The sequence below is a fragment of the Pimephales promelas genome, chromosome 5 (genome assembly GCF_988280905.1).
Source record: "Pimephales promelas chromosome 5, fPimPro1.hap1.1, whole genome shotgun sequence".
Lineage (NCBI taxonomy): Eukaryota > Metazoa > Chordata > Actinopteri > Cypriniformes > Leuciscidae > Pimephales > Pimephales promelas.
Window position 1 is genome coordinate 42855784 of NC_142773.1, and position 17500 is coordinate 42873283.

General features: G+C 37.6%; 3 protein-coding genes across 5 annotated transcripts in view; 2 read left to right on the forward strand and 1 right to left on the reverse strand.

Moving 5' to 3' along the window:
• pias4b (protein inhibitor of activated STAT, 4b) overlaps window positions 1-17500 on the reverse strand; it is a 104442-nt gene that overhangs the window by 56348 nt on the left and 30594 nt on the right. Inside the window, exon 2 of the mRNA XM_089131608.1 lies at window positions 14223-14378. The gene's annotated coding sequence lies outside the window, so the exon portion shown is untranslated. The remainder of the gene's footprint in view (window positions 1-14222; window positions 14379-17500) is intronic.
• LOC120459709 (uncharacterized) lies at window positions 2577-13875 on the forward strand. Of its 3 annotated transcripts, XM_089131602.1 has the most exons (11): window positions 2577-2797; window positions 4079-4147; window positions 4454-4569; window positions 8246-8500; window positions 8605-8744; window positions 8833-8917; window positions 9147-9294; window positions 10125-10318; window positions 10475-10625; window positions 11727-11854; window positions 12681-13875. In XM_089131602.1, the coding sequence occupies exons 1-11, from the start codon at window positions 2584-2586 to the stop codon at window positions 12981-12983; spliced, it is 1803 nt and encodes a 600-aa protein (XP_088987728.1). In that variant the 5' UTR covers window positions 2577-2583; the 3' UTR covers window positions 12984-13875. The 3 variants fall into 3 exon arrangements, with proteins under 3 accessions (XP_088987728.1, XP_088987729.1, XP_088987730.1); XM_089131604.1 differs by lacking the exon at window positions 4454-4569 and having other exon boundaries at window positions 2708-2797; XM_089131603.1 differs by lacking the exon at window positions 4454-4569 and having other exon boundaries at window positions 2577-4147.
• Window positions 16118-17500, forward strand: part of onecut3b (one cut homeobox 3b) — a 24157-nt gene continuing 22774 nt past the window's right edge. Inside the window, exon 1 of the mRNA XM_089131614.1 lies at window positions 16118-17310. Coding sequence (XP_088987740.1) covers window positions 16270-17310 — 1041 coding nt within the window. The 5' untranslated portion in view covers window positions 16118-16269. The remainder of the gene's footprint in view (window positions 17311-17500) is intronic.

Consider the following 17500-nt stretch of genomic DNA (forward strand, 5'->3'; position numbering starts at 1 on the left):
GTTGATGAGTTTCAGGTTATTAGTTATGATTTAGCTACTGTATCGTGTGTGTGTGTTTCAGATTTTGCGCGCGCCTGGTTCACGCGCGCTCGTGTCGATCCGCTTTCGTCTTATTTCGTGTTTTAAGGTTCATTTGCGGCGTAAGAGCCGAAATCTGTGTATTAGCATTGATCTGAAGGCTATCGATCACCGATCGCATCGATACAGGAGGCGCAGATCGACTGTCTTTCCTCAACATCACAGAGGAGCAGAAAACACGACAATATCCTGACAAACGGGGGAAAGTTCAATCGACGAGCTGGAAAATAAAAACTGCATTATAATAGATCGTCCGAAAAGAGTGTAAAACACTGAATCACTGAGAAGAATTTAGCAGGACCTGAAAGAGGCATTAATAAAAGATTGTGATTTTATTTTCCAGTAGGCCTATAATTTAAGAGTTTTCACATGATCATTGACAAAACTTTCTATTTATACTTTCTGTATATATGTATATATATATATATATATATATATATATATATATATATATATATATATATATATATTAGTTAATAAGAAAGTTTTTGTAAATGATTGATCTTATATATACACACACACATTGGGAAAACATGTTGTTTATTACACAAAGCAATTTGATCAATTATTTTGATATAATAATAGAACAAATTAATTCCGTGATGTAGCCTACTTAAAAAAATTAAATAAAATTAATAAACTATATTGGTAAAATATCCGATATTTTGTATTATAGCAGATATGATACGTCATGTGTAAAAAAAATACCATAACGATTGAAAAAGTCGTTCTTTCTCTGACTTTCTGTGTGTCTATAATCAATATCACCAATAGGCTAACTAGAATAAACTGTTTTATATCATATGAAAATATCTAAGGTTCCCATAGAAAAAAATTCGGGTCTAAATAATTTATTAACTATATTTAACAAATTAGCCATGGCTTATAAAATAATCATAATAATAATAAGACTGAAGTAAATGACCAAAGATATTGTTCGACGCAATTTGAAGCTTTGTAAAATTTAGAAACACAAGTATTAAAGAAAACAAAAAACTAGGATATTACTGAGCATAAATAAATATGTAAAATGTAATAGTCGAAACATGATTTCCTCAATATAAGTTAAAATTACTAAATAAAAAGCACATGCTCACAAACATGTCACAGTGTTAATTCCTAAACTATTATAGCTACTATTATCATTATTTAATAATAACTGACCGACCTTAATGCAGATTATGTTCGAATGATATATTTGTATGAAATACATCTCCAGAATGACAGATTAATAAGTTTTAACAGGTCGGCTGCTTCCAAACAAATGATCAACTTTACGCAGAACAGTTTTTCGTATTTAAATAACTTCCGTCTCTTTCAGGGAAGTTTCACGCGGCGCTCGTGCACGTGTTTCGCCGTTTACATTTGCACTTTCCATCCTGATTTTGCATATAAATACAAAAGTTGTACGGCGCATAAAATAAGTCTGTTTCGGGTGAGTTAAAGCTCGTGCTCGTGCACATCCATCACTCGCGCGCTGGGAGCCGATACTGAAGCACTGGCTGCACACACTCATTTATTCCGCTCATCAATACAGGAGACACAGCTCGTGTGTGTACGGTTGAGTTAGACAGCTGTAAAGTGAGGCCATTACTTCTGATCCCAGACCTGACCACATGTGCACAACATCAACAATCATATTCATAATCATAATAGAGCCTACTGGTACACATGCTTGCAGGTGAGATACAAATATGCGTCATTCCGCTAAAAACCAACAGCCAAAAATATAAACCAATCATTTCACTTTAATATGAATCAAATTGTCCCGAAGTGCTATGGGGTGGGGTGGGTTAGAGGGGAATTAGTAGCCATTTAAGTTTTCTTTCTTATTGTACAAAATGTTGCCAACTTTTTTCAAAATAAATACGTAAAACACTAAATTACAAAAAATAAAAAAAAATAAAAAAATAAAAAAATAAATAAATAAAATTAATAGGCCTATGAATCAAATGATAACAGAAGAGAAAAAGTCAGATCAGGCAGACTAGAAAGTGCATTCTTTTAATAACATGCCAAATTAGTTTAGAGCAGAAAAATATTAAATTAGATTAGTGGTTTTACCAAGTAAAATAATAAAACTAATATAAATGCAACCAAATTAAATTAATTAAAAAACGGTAACATTTTAAGGTACAATGTCCTTGTTACTACTGTGGTAGCAACTTTAATTTACGCATAACAAACCCTAATATTAACCATACAGTATTACTTGATACTCAGCACTTAAATGTGTAAATTACAGACACTTTAAAATAAAGTTTAACCATAAAACGAATAAATATAAGGCCTATTGATATGGTTTTGTGATCACAGACAAATTCTATCTAGATCTAACAAACGAGTTTAGGTTAAAAAATACTTTTTTTTTTTTTACATAATATGATTTTTACATATGTTGCATGCAGTTACTTTAGTAATTACTAAAATATCCATAACTACATGCAAATAACCCCAAACCCGCATGCTACGGGCCTACATGTAATATTACTCACACTCTAAAAAATGCTGGGTTATTTTTTAAACCCATATGCTGGGTTGAGCATTTTGATTATGTTGCTGGGTTATTTTCTCTGTAATCTGCTGACAATGACCCAGCATTTGGGTTTGTTTTGGAAACGTTTGACCCAGCGCTCACCTCTACGCGCGCTTTTGTCCTCACACACTGTTCAAATCAACGTCAACAGGAGGAGAGGTTCAAGCAGGAGCGAGCTTAAAGGTGAGTAACAGTGTTTTATTAAAATTATCCTAACGTTAAGTTGTCAACGAAGTCAGAAAGTCAATAAGAAATTATGTTGAAATTATCTATGAATTATTGACGACGGACCCTTATATTATTTAACACGAATCCTCTGTTTTTTGCGTCTGTGGAACTAGCGACCGTTAGGCTAACATAACACAGACATAACATTCATTATTTTTACACGGTCTGTCATCAATTATTCCACTTATAACACGGTCACGATGTCCAAATACAGTTGTTGGTGTTTTATCTCCAGAAATTTTGCGGGTTTCTTGTAACGTTACTTGAAACTGACTCTGTGGTGTTGGATGCAGTTAACGTCACTGGCTAGTGGCTGCATATGCTAAAGAAGCTATAAGGCTACTATTTATCTGTTATTGTTCGTCATTTTCGAAAGGTAGCTTTACATAAAAAAATATTTTATTATGTTGCAGTATGACCTAGGAATGCTCGGGAGTCAAATCGGTTCGTGTGTGATGTGTTGATTTTGCCGTGTGGCTGCGCACCACACACGGTATAAACCCGTGATTTTTTATCGCTGTGTGTGGGGTCTCTCAGGTTTGGAAAATCGGCCGACAATTTTAAAATCGTCCCGTCTGAACCAGCCTTTCAATTCGGCTATAAAGCAGCCCTGCAGAAAACAGTGAGGTCATCGTCCACCTCAGTACAATTCTCATCAAAAACTGTAACGTTAATTGTTCAGCCGAAGTCAGTTTAGTGTTGCTTCAGTTCCGTTCTAAAACTGTGTAAAGATAATAAATTATGAAATAGTTACTGTAGTTCAATTTGGTTCAATTGTGGCTCTGAAAAAAAGTAAATATTAACAATATTAATAATATTAAGTGCCCCCAACTAAGCAAGCCAGAGGCAACAGTGGCAAGGAACCCAAAACTCCATCAGGTGACAGAATGGAGAGAGAAAAAAAAACCTTAGGAGAAACCATTATGTATTAATACAATTTATTATTTTGGTTTGTCATGCAATTTGGTATACAATAATTAAAATAATTATGATGATCATTAAATCATGAATTTTTTAACAACTGCCAGGAAAAATAAACATTAACAACATTTATTTATTATTTTTTATTTATTATTTTTACGAACAGACTAATACATTGGAATTAATAAAACATATTCTATGAAATATCTTTAGGTGATTTTATAAAATATTTTTGAATTATCCAGCTAACTGTATAAGATATTAAGATATGTATAAGATATTACTAATATGATGTTTCCTTCTGTTCTTTTACAGCAATGGACAGTTTTGTTCAACAAAAACTCATCAACTGGAATCTTGAGTGCCTCATTGAAAAATTTGCTGGTAAATATGTGATGAACAATTTTGAATTTCAAATTCTCTTTCTTTGTTGGTAATCTTTTTTCACAGTTGCATCCAGTGCCAGCCCTACCACTTAACCAAGTTTGCTACACCATTCACAATAAGATCAAAAACATGAATGGCCAATTTACTTGTCCAAAGTACAAGCACAACACAAGGCTTAGTGTCAAACCCTGTAGGGTGAATCACTTATATTGTAGGGCTGGCATAGGATACCACTTCTGTGCCTAGTCGATGTCAGTGTAATTTCATAGATAGTCTTGTATGTTTGTGTTATCTTCCTTTTAGATGAGCAGATAGATGATGAAAGTTTCCTGTTGCTGGACGAGAACACGATTGCAACTCTCATCCCCAAAATTGGCGTGCGGTTAAAATTTTTAAAACATTTCAAAGAACTGAAATTTGTAAGTCTATAATGCATTATAGGTGTTTTCGATGTCAAGCTATCATAGCTGACTTGAAACAGTTTTTTACCCACTTAAGAGCAGTCCACAGTATTAACAGTGCTTCCACACATTTTGAATGCAATCAGCATGGTTGTCAGAGGACTTTTTTTTATATGAGGTCGTACAGAAGGCACTTACTTCAACACAATAATGCCCACAATGAGACTAACAATGCATCTAGATGTAATGCTGACCAAGCACCCATTTCAACATTTGAGGCACTGGATGCTCAAGAGCATTCATGCATGGAAGAGTCTGACATTGGTGGGCTCAGTGACATGGATGATTTGGAGGAAGAGGAAATGACAGATAGGGTAGCTCGTTTCTTGGCAAAACTCAAATCAAAGTCTTCACAGACTTTTTCTGCAGTAAATTTTACAGTGCAAGAAACCTCAAGTCTGTTGTCAGATATAGTCTCCAAGCTTCAGGATAGAACTATGTCTTTCCTTAAGGCTCTTGGGCAGGACAAAAGCATAGAGGCACAGGAATTGAACCATCAATTCCAGGCAGCATCTGAGCCTTTCAAAAACTTAGAGACTGAATATCAGCAAATGAAATATTTTATGCAGTCTGGAAACTTTATTCAGCCAATAGAGGAGACTTTCCCTGGCATTTCCTATGTTCAGCACATAGATTCCAGCAGTGGTGCAGTAAAACAAATTTCAACGCGCGACACGTTTCAGCGCATTCCACTTAGACCACTCCTGAAAAAGATACTTGAACTACCAGGCATCATGTCCAAGGTTGTTGCATGGCAGAAGAGCACTAATGGTCTCCTACAAGATTTTTGTGATGGTGAGCTCTGCCAAAACCATGCCCTGTTCTCTCAGGAGGTCTCTATTCCTCTCCTTATTTATACTGATGATGTAGAGACTGTGAATCCACTTGGCTCAAAGACATCTGTCCACAAAGTAGGTTTTATGTATTTTGCCATCAAATGTTTACCAAAAGAGCTGCTTTCCAGCTTATCCTCCCTTTTTCTGCTGGCAGTCTACAAAACTGATGACGTCAAAACCTATGGCATTAATGCAGTTTTAAAGCCCATAGTGGAGGACATAAAATCTTTGGAGAAAGAGGGTGTGGATATCAAAACACCAACATTTGATGGAAAAGTAAAAGTCAGCATTTGCCAGGTTGTTGGTGATAACTTGGCACTAAATGGAGTTCTTGGATTCACCGAAAGCTTTGCAAGCAATTATGCTTGTCGGTGGTGCCGTGTACCAAAAGACACCCTTAGAATACAGACTAAGGAAGACTGTGACATTCTTCGCACTGCTGAGTCTAACGAGAGAGACCTCAGTCTTGGCAGTGTCTCAGACACTGGCTTAAAACAAGCAAGTGCCTTTAATGATCTCCACTTTTTTGATGTCAGCAAGAACATAGCACCAGACATTATGCACGACATCTTAGAAGGTGTAGGGTGTTATGAGATGAAATTGATCATAAACTCACTGATTGAGGAAGGACACTTTACATTAGATACATTAAATTGCAGGATCACCAGCTTTGATTACGGGTTCAGTGATGCCCACAACAAGCCTTCTCTGATTACAAATAATTACCTGCGTAAAAAAGATGGGACCATGAAACAGACAGCAGCACAGATGTGGTGCTTATTGAGACTGCTGCCTCTAATGATGGGAGATCTAGTTCCAGAGTCAAATAGGTTCTGGCAGCTACTGCTTCTCCTCCTTTCCTGCATGGAATTGATTTTTTCAGTATCACTCACTGTTGAAAGTACGATCTACTTGAAGTGGCTCATAGAGGAACATCATAGTATGTTCCTTGAGTTGTACCCACAGCAACATCTAAAACCTAAACACCACTTCATGTTGCATTATCCAAGAGCCATAAGACAGCTTGGGCCATTGATGCAGTATTGGACTATGCGGTTTGAAGCAAAGCATAACTTCTTTAAACGCATAAGCCATGTCACATGCAACTTCAAGAATATCTGTAAAACGATGGCCATTAGACATCAAGTAATGCTGTGTTACAATTTCTTTTCTGGAATTGTCTTTGATCACCCCATTGAAGTGGGCCCAGGACACAGCACTATTCTTGCAGACCTTGAGAGATGTCATGATATCCAAGGAGGCTTGGAAAATGTTCCAACCCACACAGAGATGTATGTACCAGCCTGGGTGAAATATAAAGGAACGACATATAGGCCAGGTATGACACTTTTTGTGTCCTACTGTTCAAGTGGTGACCCCCAGTTTGGACGTATAAGACACTGTTTGGCTTTTGACTCCAAACTAAAATTTGTGATTCAAAAGTTTGAAACTGTTGGATTTGAAAGGCATTTGTTTGCCTATGCTGTGCAATACTCTCATGTCTTCACATGTATTGATGTCACTGACCTCACTGATCATCATCCCCTCCATGCTGTTCAGTCATTCAGAAAAAATGACGATTGTTTCTATGTATCTCTCCGATACAGGGTGCTTTAATTATCTGAAAACAATGGAATACATTTTTAGTTTGAAACAGTCGAATCAAAATGAACTTTTTTTAGTATTCAGTGTCACTTAGTTTGGGGAGAGATCAGGCAAGCTTCATCATTATCTGGCTCCAAGCATGCATACAGTTCTTAGAAACAGGAGCCTTCTTCACAAACCAGATACGGAGACAGGGGTCAGGACCTGTACAGCTTTGGCATAGAATGTTTGCACAATTCAAGCTTGGCAGTTGAGTGAGTGGAAAAAATGCAAAGTGAAATATGCTTTAATTGAGTTTTAATGTACTCTAGTGCTATAGTAAAATTTAGTGTTTTTTTTTTTTTTTTTAAGAGGGCCGCACGATATATATAAAAAAAAAATACGAACAATGCAATATTTTGCTTTTCTGCTGCATATTTTGCGATATGAAAACAATTTTCACCAGATGAGCTCTATTTGTAAAGAATTAATCATTAATCAATACAATAGAAAGTTCAGTGTTGATTCATTTCTGTTGTAAAAAAGTTATTAATTCACTTAATTTATCTATATAGCCATTCTGGAGAAAACTGTGATGTCATCGTCCAGCTCAGTTCAGTTCTCATATAATGGTGTCAATGATAGATCAAAAGTATTGTTGAATATTAAAGGGATACTCTACTGGTTTTTCATATTAAACGATGTTATTCCCTTAACTAAGACGAGTTGATCCATACCTCTCTCTTCTCAGTGCGTGCACTAAATCGCTCTCTTGCCACGAACCTTTGTTAGATCTTATCTCAGTCCTGTTCATTCAATACGTGCCAAGAAGAGAAGCGACCAAGCACCTCCACGTTTTCCCTATTTAAATACAATTCCACGAGTAGTGTAACTCGACCTATGACGGTGACACAAAATAAAACGTTGCGCTTTTCTAAGCGTGTAAAATGGATAACTGACAGCATTCAAAAGACAACTGAAAACTCATCATTCAGACGAGAGAGGTATGTATCAGCTCGTCTTAGTTAAAGGAAGAACATCGTTTAATATGAAAAACCAGTAGAGTATCCCTTTAAGTTCCTATACTTGACATAACGATTCTAATACAATATACTGTATCGTGCAGCCCTAGTTTTTAAATGTACAGCAGTATGTAGAATACGGTTTGAATACCATATATTTGCTTAAACAGTTTCTTTTTATTCATTTTGTAGAATAGTATCCCACCACACTCTAGCGTTGCTCCTGAAAATACACAGCCAAGCACTGCACTTGAAAATACAGAGTCAACATCTGGACGCACTTCTTCTGAAAATACAGAGCCAACATTTGGACGCACTTCTTCTGAAAATACAGAGCCAACATTTGGACGCACTTCTTCTGAAAATACAGAGCCAACATTTGGACGCACTTCTTCTGAAAATACAGAGCCAACAATCGTTCTTCAGCTTGTTCCAGATGATATGCATGTATGTTTCTAAAACTAATTTGATTTAGATATGACAGTCTTCTTGTAAAATAACATGAAATGTACTATTTGCATTTAAAAAGACAACTCTGCTATGTACCACAGGATATCCGTGCAATACTGATGAAAGCACCACATGGACCCTCTATTGTGGAGAGCCTAGAGAGTAATAAAATTACCACCCAGCAAAGGCGTGCAATGGTGCGAATTATTGTTGCTCATCTTATTGAGAGATATGGCGAAACGTGAGTATTGGCTTTTTTTTTTGTAACTATGAAACTTTCAAATTTAAAATTACAAGCTTTCCTTTCATATTTGACAATCGTAATGCAGACCATCGACAGAGACCAAAAAAGCAATGGCCATCTCTTTAGTAGAGACATTTTCCTGTCTGCGTGACCCTGAAGGCAATGGCTATGTGAGTATATGCATTTTACTTTATTCTAATTTGTCTATTTCTGCAGTCACTAAACTTTCCTGTCCAGCCGAGTTATTCTGGTCTTCAACCAATCTTGTCTATATCCATATGTTTGTGTATGTTTTGCAGTGTGTCTACTATTGGAATAATTTGTGCTCACTCATGAAGTGATCTTGTGTTTGAGATAAATCAAATTTTAAATTGAATACATAACTCAATAACATTTCAGGAGGCATGGTTCAGCCCCGGGCGAAGGCACAGACCTTCCACGGGATTTCTTGAGGAGCACCTTCGCAATATTAGGAAGAGAATGCGCAGATTAAGAACACCATCTTCTGTGGCTTTTATCTGTGAGAAGAGGTCGACTGTTATTCCAGGTAATAAAATTCCTTTTGTCATAATCTTCACACAAAGCACTGAAGTTTTTATTTTTTTCACTACAAATTAGCGTACAGACGACTTTAATTGCAAAGTTTAATCATCATTGAGTGAAAGTGTATCGTTTGCATGAGCGTTTAAGTCCTGTCAGTTTAAAAATGAAGAGCAAGAAGACTGGAACTCATGCACTGTTTAAGAACAACTGCTCTAACTTGTTAACATGATCGGAAAAAAATATAGAAAATAAAATGCTTTAAAATAGCCTAACCTTAAATGTTAAAAGAATGATAAAAAAAAAAATTGTCTTTCCTTGGTCACGGCAACCTTTTCACGAATATGACTTGATATGAGGGACAGCTTTTTTGTTTACATCCGCTTTTCTGCTTCCGATCTGCTGCGTGAGATCACGTCAGCCACTTCCTCTGGCACAATAATCTTAATTACATTGTGTAGTGTGTGATGCACCACGATTTTCAAATCTAGTGTGAGCATGTCTAAGATTTGAGGGAAGAAAATCTGCAAAGATTCTCTTTAAGTGTGAGCTGCAACCAGATTTCGAAATCGGTTAGGATTTTAAAACTCCTGTAGTGTGAGCCAGCCTTTAGGCTCTCTATATACACTACTGATAAGGTCTCTAGAAAGGGGTTTGGTTTATTTCATCCAATTAAAATGTAGCAAACCTTTCTCCATGGTCAAAGCGCAGCCTCACTATAAAACTGGCCCTGGAATGCCCTAGATTAGAATATGCCGTTAATACCCTTTATCAAGAATTACATGTGCTGATGTAAGTTAACCAATATGACTTTATATTTTATCTACCTTTCAACAGCTTCAACTTTGTCTCCTGAGAGGGCATCTCAACTAAAAGAATGGCTAAAAAATAATACCAGACCACAGGACCAAGTGGAGCAGTATATGAGAGAAACTGCTCCTTTTAGGGCTCATTGGATTCGTGAGAATGGCTCCAAGCCAATATCCGAAATTTTATCAGAGTTCCCTCGTCTCATGGACACCCCAGGCATGGTAAATATAATCTTAACTCAGTATCTTAACTGTCTCTCGTTTGAAGGATATTATTTTATTAACATTAATTATGATAAAATGCTAGCCTCACATTCAGCAATAAAAACAAAAAAAAACAAAAAAATAAATGACTGTTTTTCTCTCTCCTAAAAACAGATATCTCAGGACTTCAGTATACTTCACCCTGATGCTGCAGACAAATTGTGCTTATCCTGGGTGCCTGTCTTTGCTGACAAGATTCTGGCCTTTGCTAAAAGAGATGGACGACAGATGGATGTCCTCAATAATTTAGACAACATGTCTGCAGGTTAGGAGGATTTTTCAAATTAAAAACAGATGAAATTATTGCATTTAAAGGGGTCATGAATTGCCTCTTTTTTTTTTACAATGTTCCCTGAGGTCCTTTTATAGTGTTAGTAAGCACAACATTGGAAAACTTAGTACAACAGGATCACTTGGAATAAAAATACATACATATATATATCTGCTATCACTCCCTTCACTTATGTGCCTGTGGGCATGAAGAGGCTATGATCTATTTCTGTGCAGGCAGTCTTGGACTGATATTCCATTGCGAAATAAACAATCGGAAGTAGAAAATTAGTCCTTTTTTTGGCAGCGTAGTATCAATAAAAGTTTTTTTTTTTTATAGCACAATGACCTCTTGTATGACAAAAGATCAGGGGAAATTGTATTTCTCAGTTCATGACCTCTTTAAAAGTACTTGCCCCTTTCTTGGTTTAATGGTTTAATCTCCCTCATCAGACACACCCAATTTAAGTCTTGCAGTCTGTACTAATGAGCTGATGAGTTAAATCAGGTGTGTTAGATGAGGGAGAGATACAAAATGTGCAGTGGTCCCCAAGACTGGTTTGAGAAGCACTGCTTTAAAAGGGATAGTTCACCCGGAAATGAAAATTCTGTCGTCATTTACTCACCCTTATGTTATTACAAACCTGAATGACTTTCTTCTCCTGAACACAAAAGAAGATATTTTGAAGAATGTTGGTAACAAAACAGTTAACCGTAGCCATTGACTTTTATAGCCTAGTACTTTTTTCCTATTATGGAAGTCAATGGCTACCGTCAACTGTCTGGTTACTGTCATTCTTTAAAATGTCTTTTTGTGTTCAGCAAAAGAAAGAAACTTGTACAGGTTTGGAACAACATGAGGGTGACTAAATGAGGTGAGTAAATTTGACATGAGGGCTAGTAAATTTAGCATTTTGAAGGTGAACTATCCTTTTAATAACACTAAATGTTTTCAGATTACCAGAGTACGTTTAACGGTTACATATTTAAGCTAATTTCAGTCATTCTAAGTTGAACTTAGTTGCTTAAATACACTTTGCTTAATTTGAAAGGTGATGAATTAACAAGTTATAATTTGCCTTTTATCTCTACTTAGATTCGAAAGGCATGCTAGCACTTAAAACCTTGCCTGTCATTCTTCCCCCGCCTGTGTACAAGATTGGCCACAAAACCTTTCGGCCAACTGTTCAAGAGGCAAGAACCTCATTCATTGATGTACAACCTGTAAGTAAAACAACAGAGCAGGCTCATTTCTTTACACCTGTTTGTAGGGCTGCACGATAAATCATTTTAATCGTGATCATGGTTATTGCTGCTTGGATCTGACACGCGTTTCATTTTCTCACAACTCTTCAAGTTAAAGGGATAGTTCACCCAAAAATGAAAATTAAGTCAGTAATTACTCACCCCCATGCTGTACCAACCTCGTAAGACCTTCGTTCATCTTCGGAACACAAATGAAGATATTTTTGAGTAAATCTGAGAGGTGGATCACTCCTCCGTAGACCGCCTAAGGGATTGAAACTTGACGGCCCAGAAAGTCATTGAAGAAAATGTTTAAATATTCCATGTGACTACAGTGACTTTATTTGACTATTCCTTTTCTTCCTTGTGGGCCTGAGACGAGAGTTCAAGAGATTTCCACGACGCATGCGCGAGAACTGAGAAGAGGACGTTCTTCTTCTACTACTTCTTGTTCAGTTCTCGCGCATGCGTCGTGGAAATCTCTTGAACTCTCGTCTCAGGCCCACAAGCATTTTCTTCAATGACTTTCTGGGCCGTCAAGTTTCAATCCCTTAGGGAGCCTATGTACGTAGCAGTAATCCAGCTCTCAAATTTAATCCAAAATATCTTCATTTGTGTTCCGAAGATGAAAGAAGGTCTTACGGGGTTGGTACAGCATGGGGGTGAATGACTTAATTTTCATTTTTGGGTGAACTATCCCTTTAATTTAAGATGTTATTTAACTAATTTAAGAATGCTCTTATGAAAACCTAAGACACACTTTTAAAGAATTATCTGTGTCTGATATTGTCATTCCCTCCTTTAGTCTGGAACCAACATGGTGCTTTACCTGGAAAGGCAGAAAGAAGCGAAACCCTTCCCCTTTGTCTTGGAGCTTGGAATTGCGGGACAGTTTTTTGTGGTGGTGAATGGGGAAGCTCTGGAGCAGGTGACTCTCCTCAAGGCTGTGGATGTTTGTTTCAAGGCATTTTATTGCTTTGACATTCACTATCCGAAACAATGTGCCCCTGTTTGGGAATTTTTGCAGCAAGTAGTGTATGGAATGCCTGGGACAGAAAATTCAAGCATACGGTTTTTGCGGGCCTCCATTTTTGCTGCAGAAGACTAAATGATTAAATGACTAAATGAGCTATTTATCTGTACATTTTTCTTTCATTTTTGTTTTACATTTTTGTGAAGAGATCCTTTAGCTATTTATTAATCTTTAATCTTAAATCCTTCAAGTATACCGTTTTCACATGTCTCCCATTTTTGCTGCACAGGACTAATTGATTGCTTATTTAAATGAATTTCAAGTATGTAAATAGGTTTTATTTCATTGTAATTTTTTGTGAAGAGAATCTTTAGCTAATTTACAGTGCCTCCCATTTTTGCTGCACAGGACTAATTGATTGCTAATTGATTGCTTATTTAAATTAATTACAATGTACTTATGGGTTTTTTATTGTAATTTTTTTTTGTGAAGAGAATCTAGCTATTTTGCACAGTTTATACGCAAAGTTTTTATGTGTCTCCCATTTCCATTTTTGATGCACAGGACTAATTGATTCTTTATTTAAATGAATTTTCAAGTATGTAAATATGTTTTATTTCAGTGTAATTTTTTGTGACGAGAATCTTTAGCTATTTTGCACAGTTTATACAAGTTTTTATGTGTCTCCCATTTCCATTTTTGATGCACAGGACTAATTGATTGCTTATTTAAATAAATGTACTTATATGTTTTTTTTTTTATTGTATTTTTTGTGAAGTGAATATTTAGCTATAGGCTATTTTACAGTTACTAAAGTTTTTATTTTGCTACACAGGACTAAATGATTGCAATGTATATTGTTTGTTTTGAATTTTGAGAATCTTACCATTTTATAATCTTAACATATACCAACACCAGCACAAATGATTTTTGTGGGCCTCTGTTTATGCTGCAAATGACTAATTGTTGATTAAACATGAATGTATTTATGATTATATTAATTTTCTGGAATAAACACTTTAATTGAATCATTAACAGTAGTGTTGTTATTATTATTATTATTATTTTTTTTGTAATTAGAATTTTTATTATCTAAAATTAACCTGTAACATAGGGTTGTTTGACCCAGCACTGATAAAAGAAAAACAACCCAGCAAATGGGTTAATCTATAAAACCCAACCTGCTGGGTCAAAATAACCCAGCATGTGTTCTGTCCAATATTTACCCAGCGCTGGGTTACCAAATAACCCAAATTGGGTTGTTTTTAACCCAGCATTTTTTAGAGTGTGTATTCACATTTCGAGTGCAACAAAGACACAATTAAAATAAAGAAAAATATGATTATATGAATATTATTAGTATGCTAAATATACCTGGTGTTGTCCTGCGTGTCGGCGAGCCGCTCCTCGTCGCGTCGCGTTGATTGTTCTCTGCAGAACTTTGTGACCTGTGCTCCCTCCGCCGGTCCATCATTCATCAGTGTCAGTCGATATATGGATCACAGTTATCAATGACCACCAGGAGAAACTCTGCGTTCCGTGCCACACACACACACACACACACACAGAGAGAAAACGCGTCGGTTTACGTGGTATGTCAATAAGCGCAATAAATGGATATTATATTTTTATTTTATATATATTTTTTATTTGGTCACAAAAGTGGATATTTTCAAAACAATATGCTACTAATAGAGCATCAAAGCAATTGCACACTTAAAAAAATTATTAGGCTATAAAAACTATTTTTGTAAGAAGAGCAGGTTATACAGGCCTACAATTCTAAATAATGTCCATATTTGACACAAATTTGGGTTGAAACAACTGTGTTTCAACCCAAATATGGACAAACCCAAATGTTGGGTTAGTTAAAAATGTAATTAAAATTTACAGTTGAAAGTGAAGTTGAAGTTGGGTTAAAATTTTAAATTACATTTTTAACCCAACATTTTTAGAGTGTGGTTAGAATGCTATAATGTTCCATCGTTTGTTTGGATGTTAATTTGGTCATGAGATGCATTTTCCGTATTAATTTAAAGAATAACACCATTCATATTAATAATAATAAACACACTCTAAAACTGCTGGGTTGTTTTAACCCAGCTTTGGGTCAAATATGGACAAACCCAAACGTTGGGTTAAAAGTGTAATTAAAAAATTTAGTTAATCCATATTTGACTCAAAGTTGGGTTAAAACAACCCAGCAATTTTTAAAGTGTATATATAAAAAATATTAATATAAAGGGTAGTATAGACCAATATAAAGTTAACACTTTATTTTACAGTGTCCTTGATACATAATGTACATGAACTTACCGTATATTATGCATAATTACATGCAACTAACCCTCAACCAAACCCTAATACTCCTACACTCTAAAAAATGCTGGGTTGTTTTAACCCAATTTTGGGTCAAATATGGACAAACCCGAAATGTTGGGTTAAAAATGTAATGTAAAATTTTAACCCAACGGCTGGGTTAGTCCATATTTGACCCAAAGTTGGGTTAAAACAACCCAGCATTTTTTAGAGTGTACACTCACACTGCTGGGTTGTTTTAACCCAAATTTGGGTCAAATATGGACTAACCCAAATGTTGGGTTAAAAATGTAATTTAAAATTTGTCTAACTTCAACTTTCACTTTCAACTGTACATTTTTTAATTACATTTTTAACCCAACATTTGGGTTTGTCCATATTTGACCCAAATTTGGGTTGGACCAACCCAGCATTTTTTAGAGTGTGTATATAGTTGCTTAATATAAAATCAGTGCTTAAATATATAATTATATAATTACACTCACTGTAACACTGACACTTTATTAAAATAAAGCGTGACGTATACTATACAAGTAATTAATATTACTCAGTACTTATCTACGTCACCTTAAAATAAAGGGTTACACTTTATGTTAATAAGGTGTCAGTGTTAAAGTGTAAGGCTATACATTAAACCATGCACTTTAGGTTTAGGATTATGGTTGTAATTATGCATAATTAATAGTTATTAATATAGTGTAACAATGACACTGTAAAATAAAGTGTAACCTAAATAAATAATGTGCTATTGGTCAGATATTTGTGTATGAGCTCATTAAAGTGAACTCATCCGCACCAGTGATAGTAGAACAGACGAGACTTCAGCACTGAGGCCAGCGCACGTCATCACACACACACACAGATGCGCGCTCTCGTTCAAAGACAGACGCGCGTCCCGCCTCTCAGTAGAAGCGCTGTTGCGCAGGGAACGAGCCACACGCGCACGGAACGCTCCGCGATTAAACCCGAACAAAAGCTCCCGCGCGTCGGACTGACTGACTCTTTCAAATCGATGGATTGGTTTTGAAATCGTTGCGGGGGAAAATACGGTGTTTTTGTTCGCAGGTCTTCCCTTCCCTTTCCTTCCCTTTCCTTTTCAACGATGGAACTCACGATGGAGAACATTGGAAACATGCACGGCGTTGCGTCGCACTCGCAAGCGGGGGATTTGATGAATCCCGCGCACGGAAGACCCTCGTCGGCTTCCCATCGGAACCTGGTGTCCCACGGGCGCTCGGCGATGGTGTCCAGCATGGCGTCGATCCTGGAGGGCGCGGGCGAGTACCGGAGCGACCCCGCGCTCTCCGGACACCTGCACCCGGCCATGACCATGTGCGAGTCCGGCATGAGTTTATCCAACACCTACACCACTCTCACACCTCTGCAACATCTGCCTCCTATCTCCACGGTCTCGGAGAAGTTCCATCACGCGCACCCGCACACGCACCCGCATCACCACGCCGCGCACCAGCGCCTCGCCACCGGGAACGTCAGCGGGAGTTTCACGCTCATGCGCGATGATCGCGGCCTCGCTTCAATGGGGAACTTATACGGGCATTATCCTAAAGACATGTCCGGGATGGGTCAACCCCTATCCCCGCTTTCCAACGGCCTCGGGTCTCTCCACAACTCCCAGCAAGCGCTTTCCGCGTACGGACCGGGCGCGCACCTTCCCAGCGATAAGATGCTCTCGCCGGGCGGCTTCGAGACGCACGCGGCGATGCTCTCGCGAAGTGAGGAGCACTTGAGGAGTTTAGGTGGGCACGGACACGGTATGATCTCGAATCTGAACGGCATGCACCCTCACAGCCACATGCACTCGCAGGGGAACGGATCCATGCTGTCCGACAGAGAACGGCACGGCGGCGGGGGCGCGCAGAGCGCGGGCGCGGGACAGGTGGAGGAGATCAACACAAAAGAAGTGGCGCAGAGGATCACAGCAGAGCTCAAGAGATACAGCATTCCTCAAGCTATTTTCGCACAGAGGATCTTGTGTCGTTCCCAGGGAACGCTGTCGGATCTCCTGCGTAACCCGAAGCCCTGGAGTAAACTCAAGTCCGGGCGCGAGACTTTCAGGCGGATGTGGAAGTGGTTACAGGAGCCCGAGTTTCAGAGGATGTCCGCGTTGAGGCTTGCAGGTAAGGCAGCTTTACATCGGCAGGATTTAATTTACTCTGGGAGATAAACAACACGATCTCATGAAAGTGCGGATCTATTATTTCTCGTGCCATTTATGCGCCAAAAATGTTGCGTGCATATGTAAACCCTTCGGGTAGGATTAGGGGTGTGTGGAGTGTGTATCACATGCACGCGAGGGCGTATAAATGGCACGA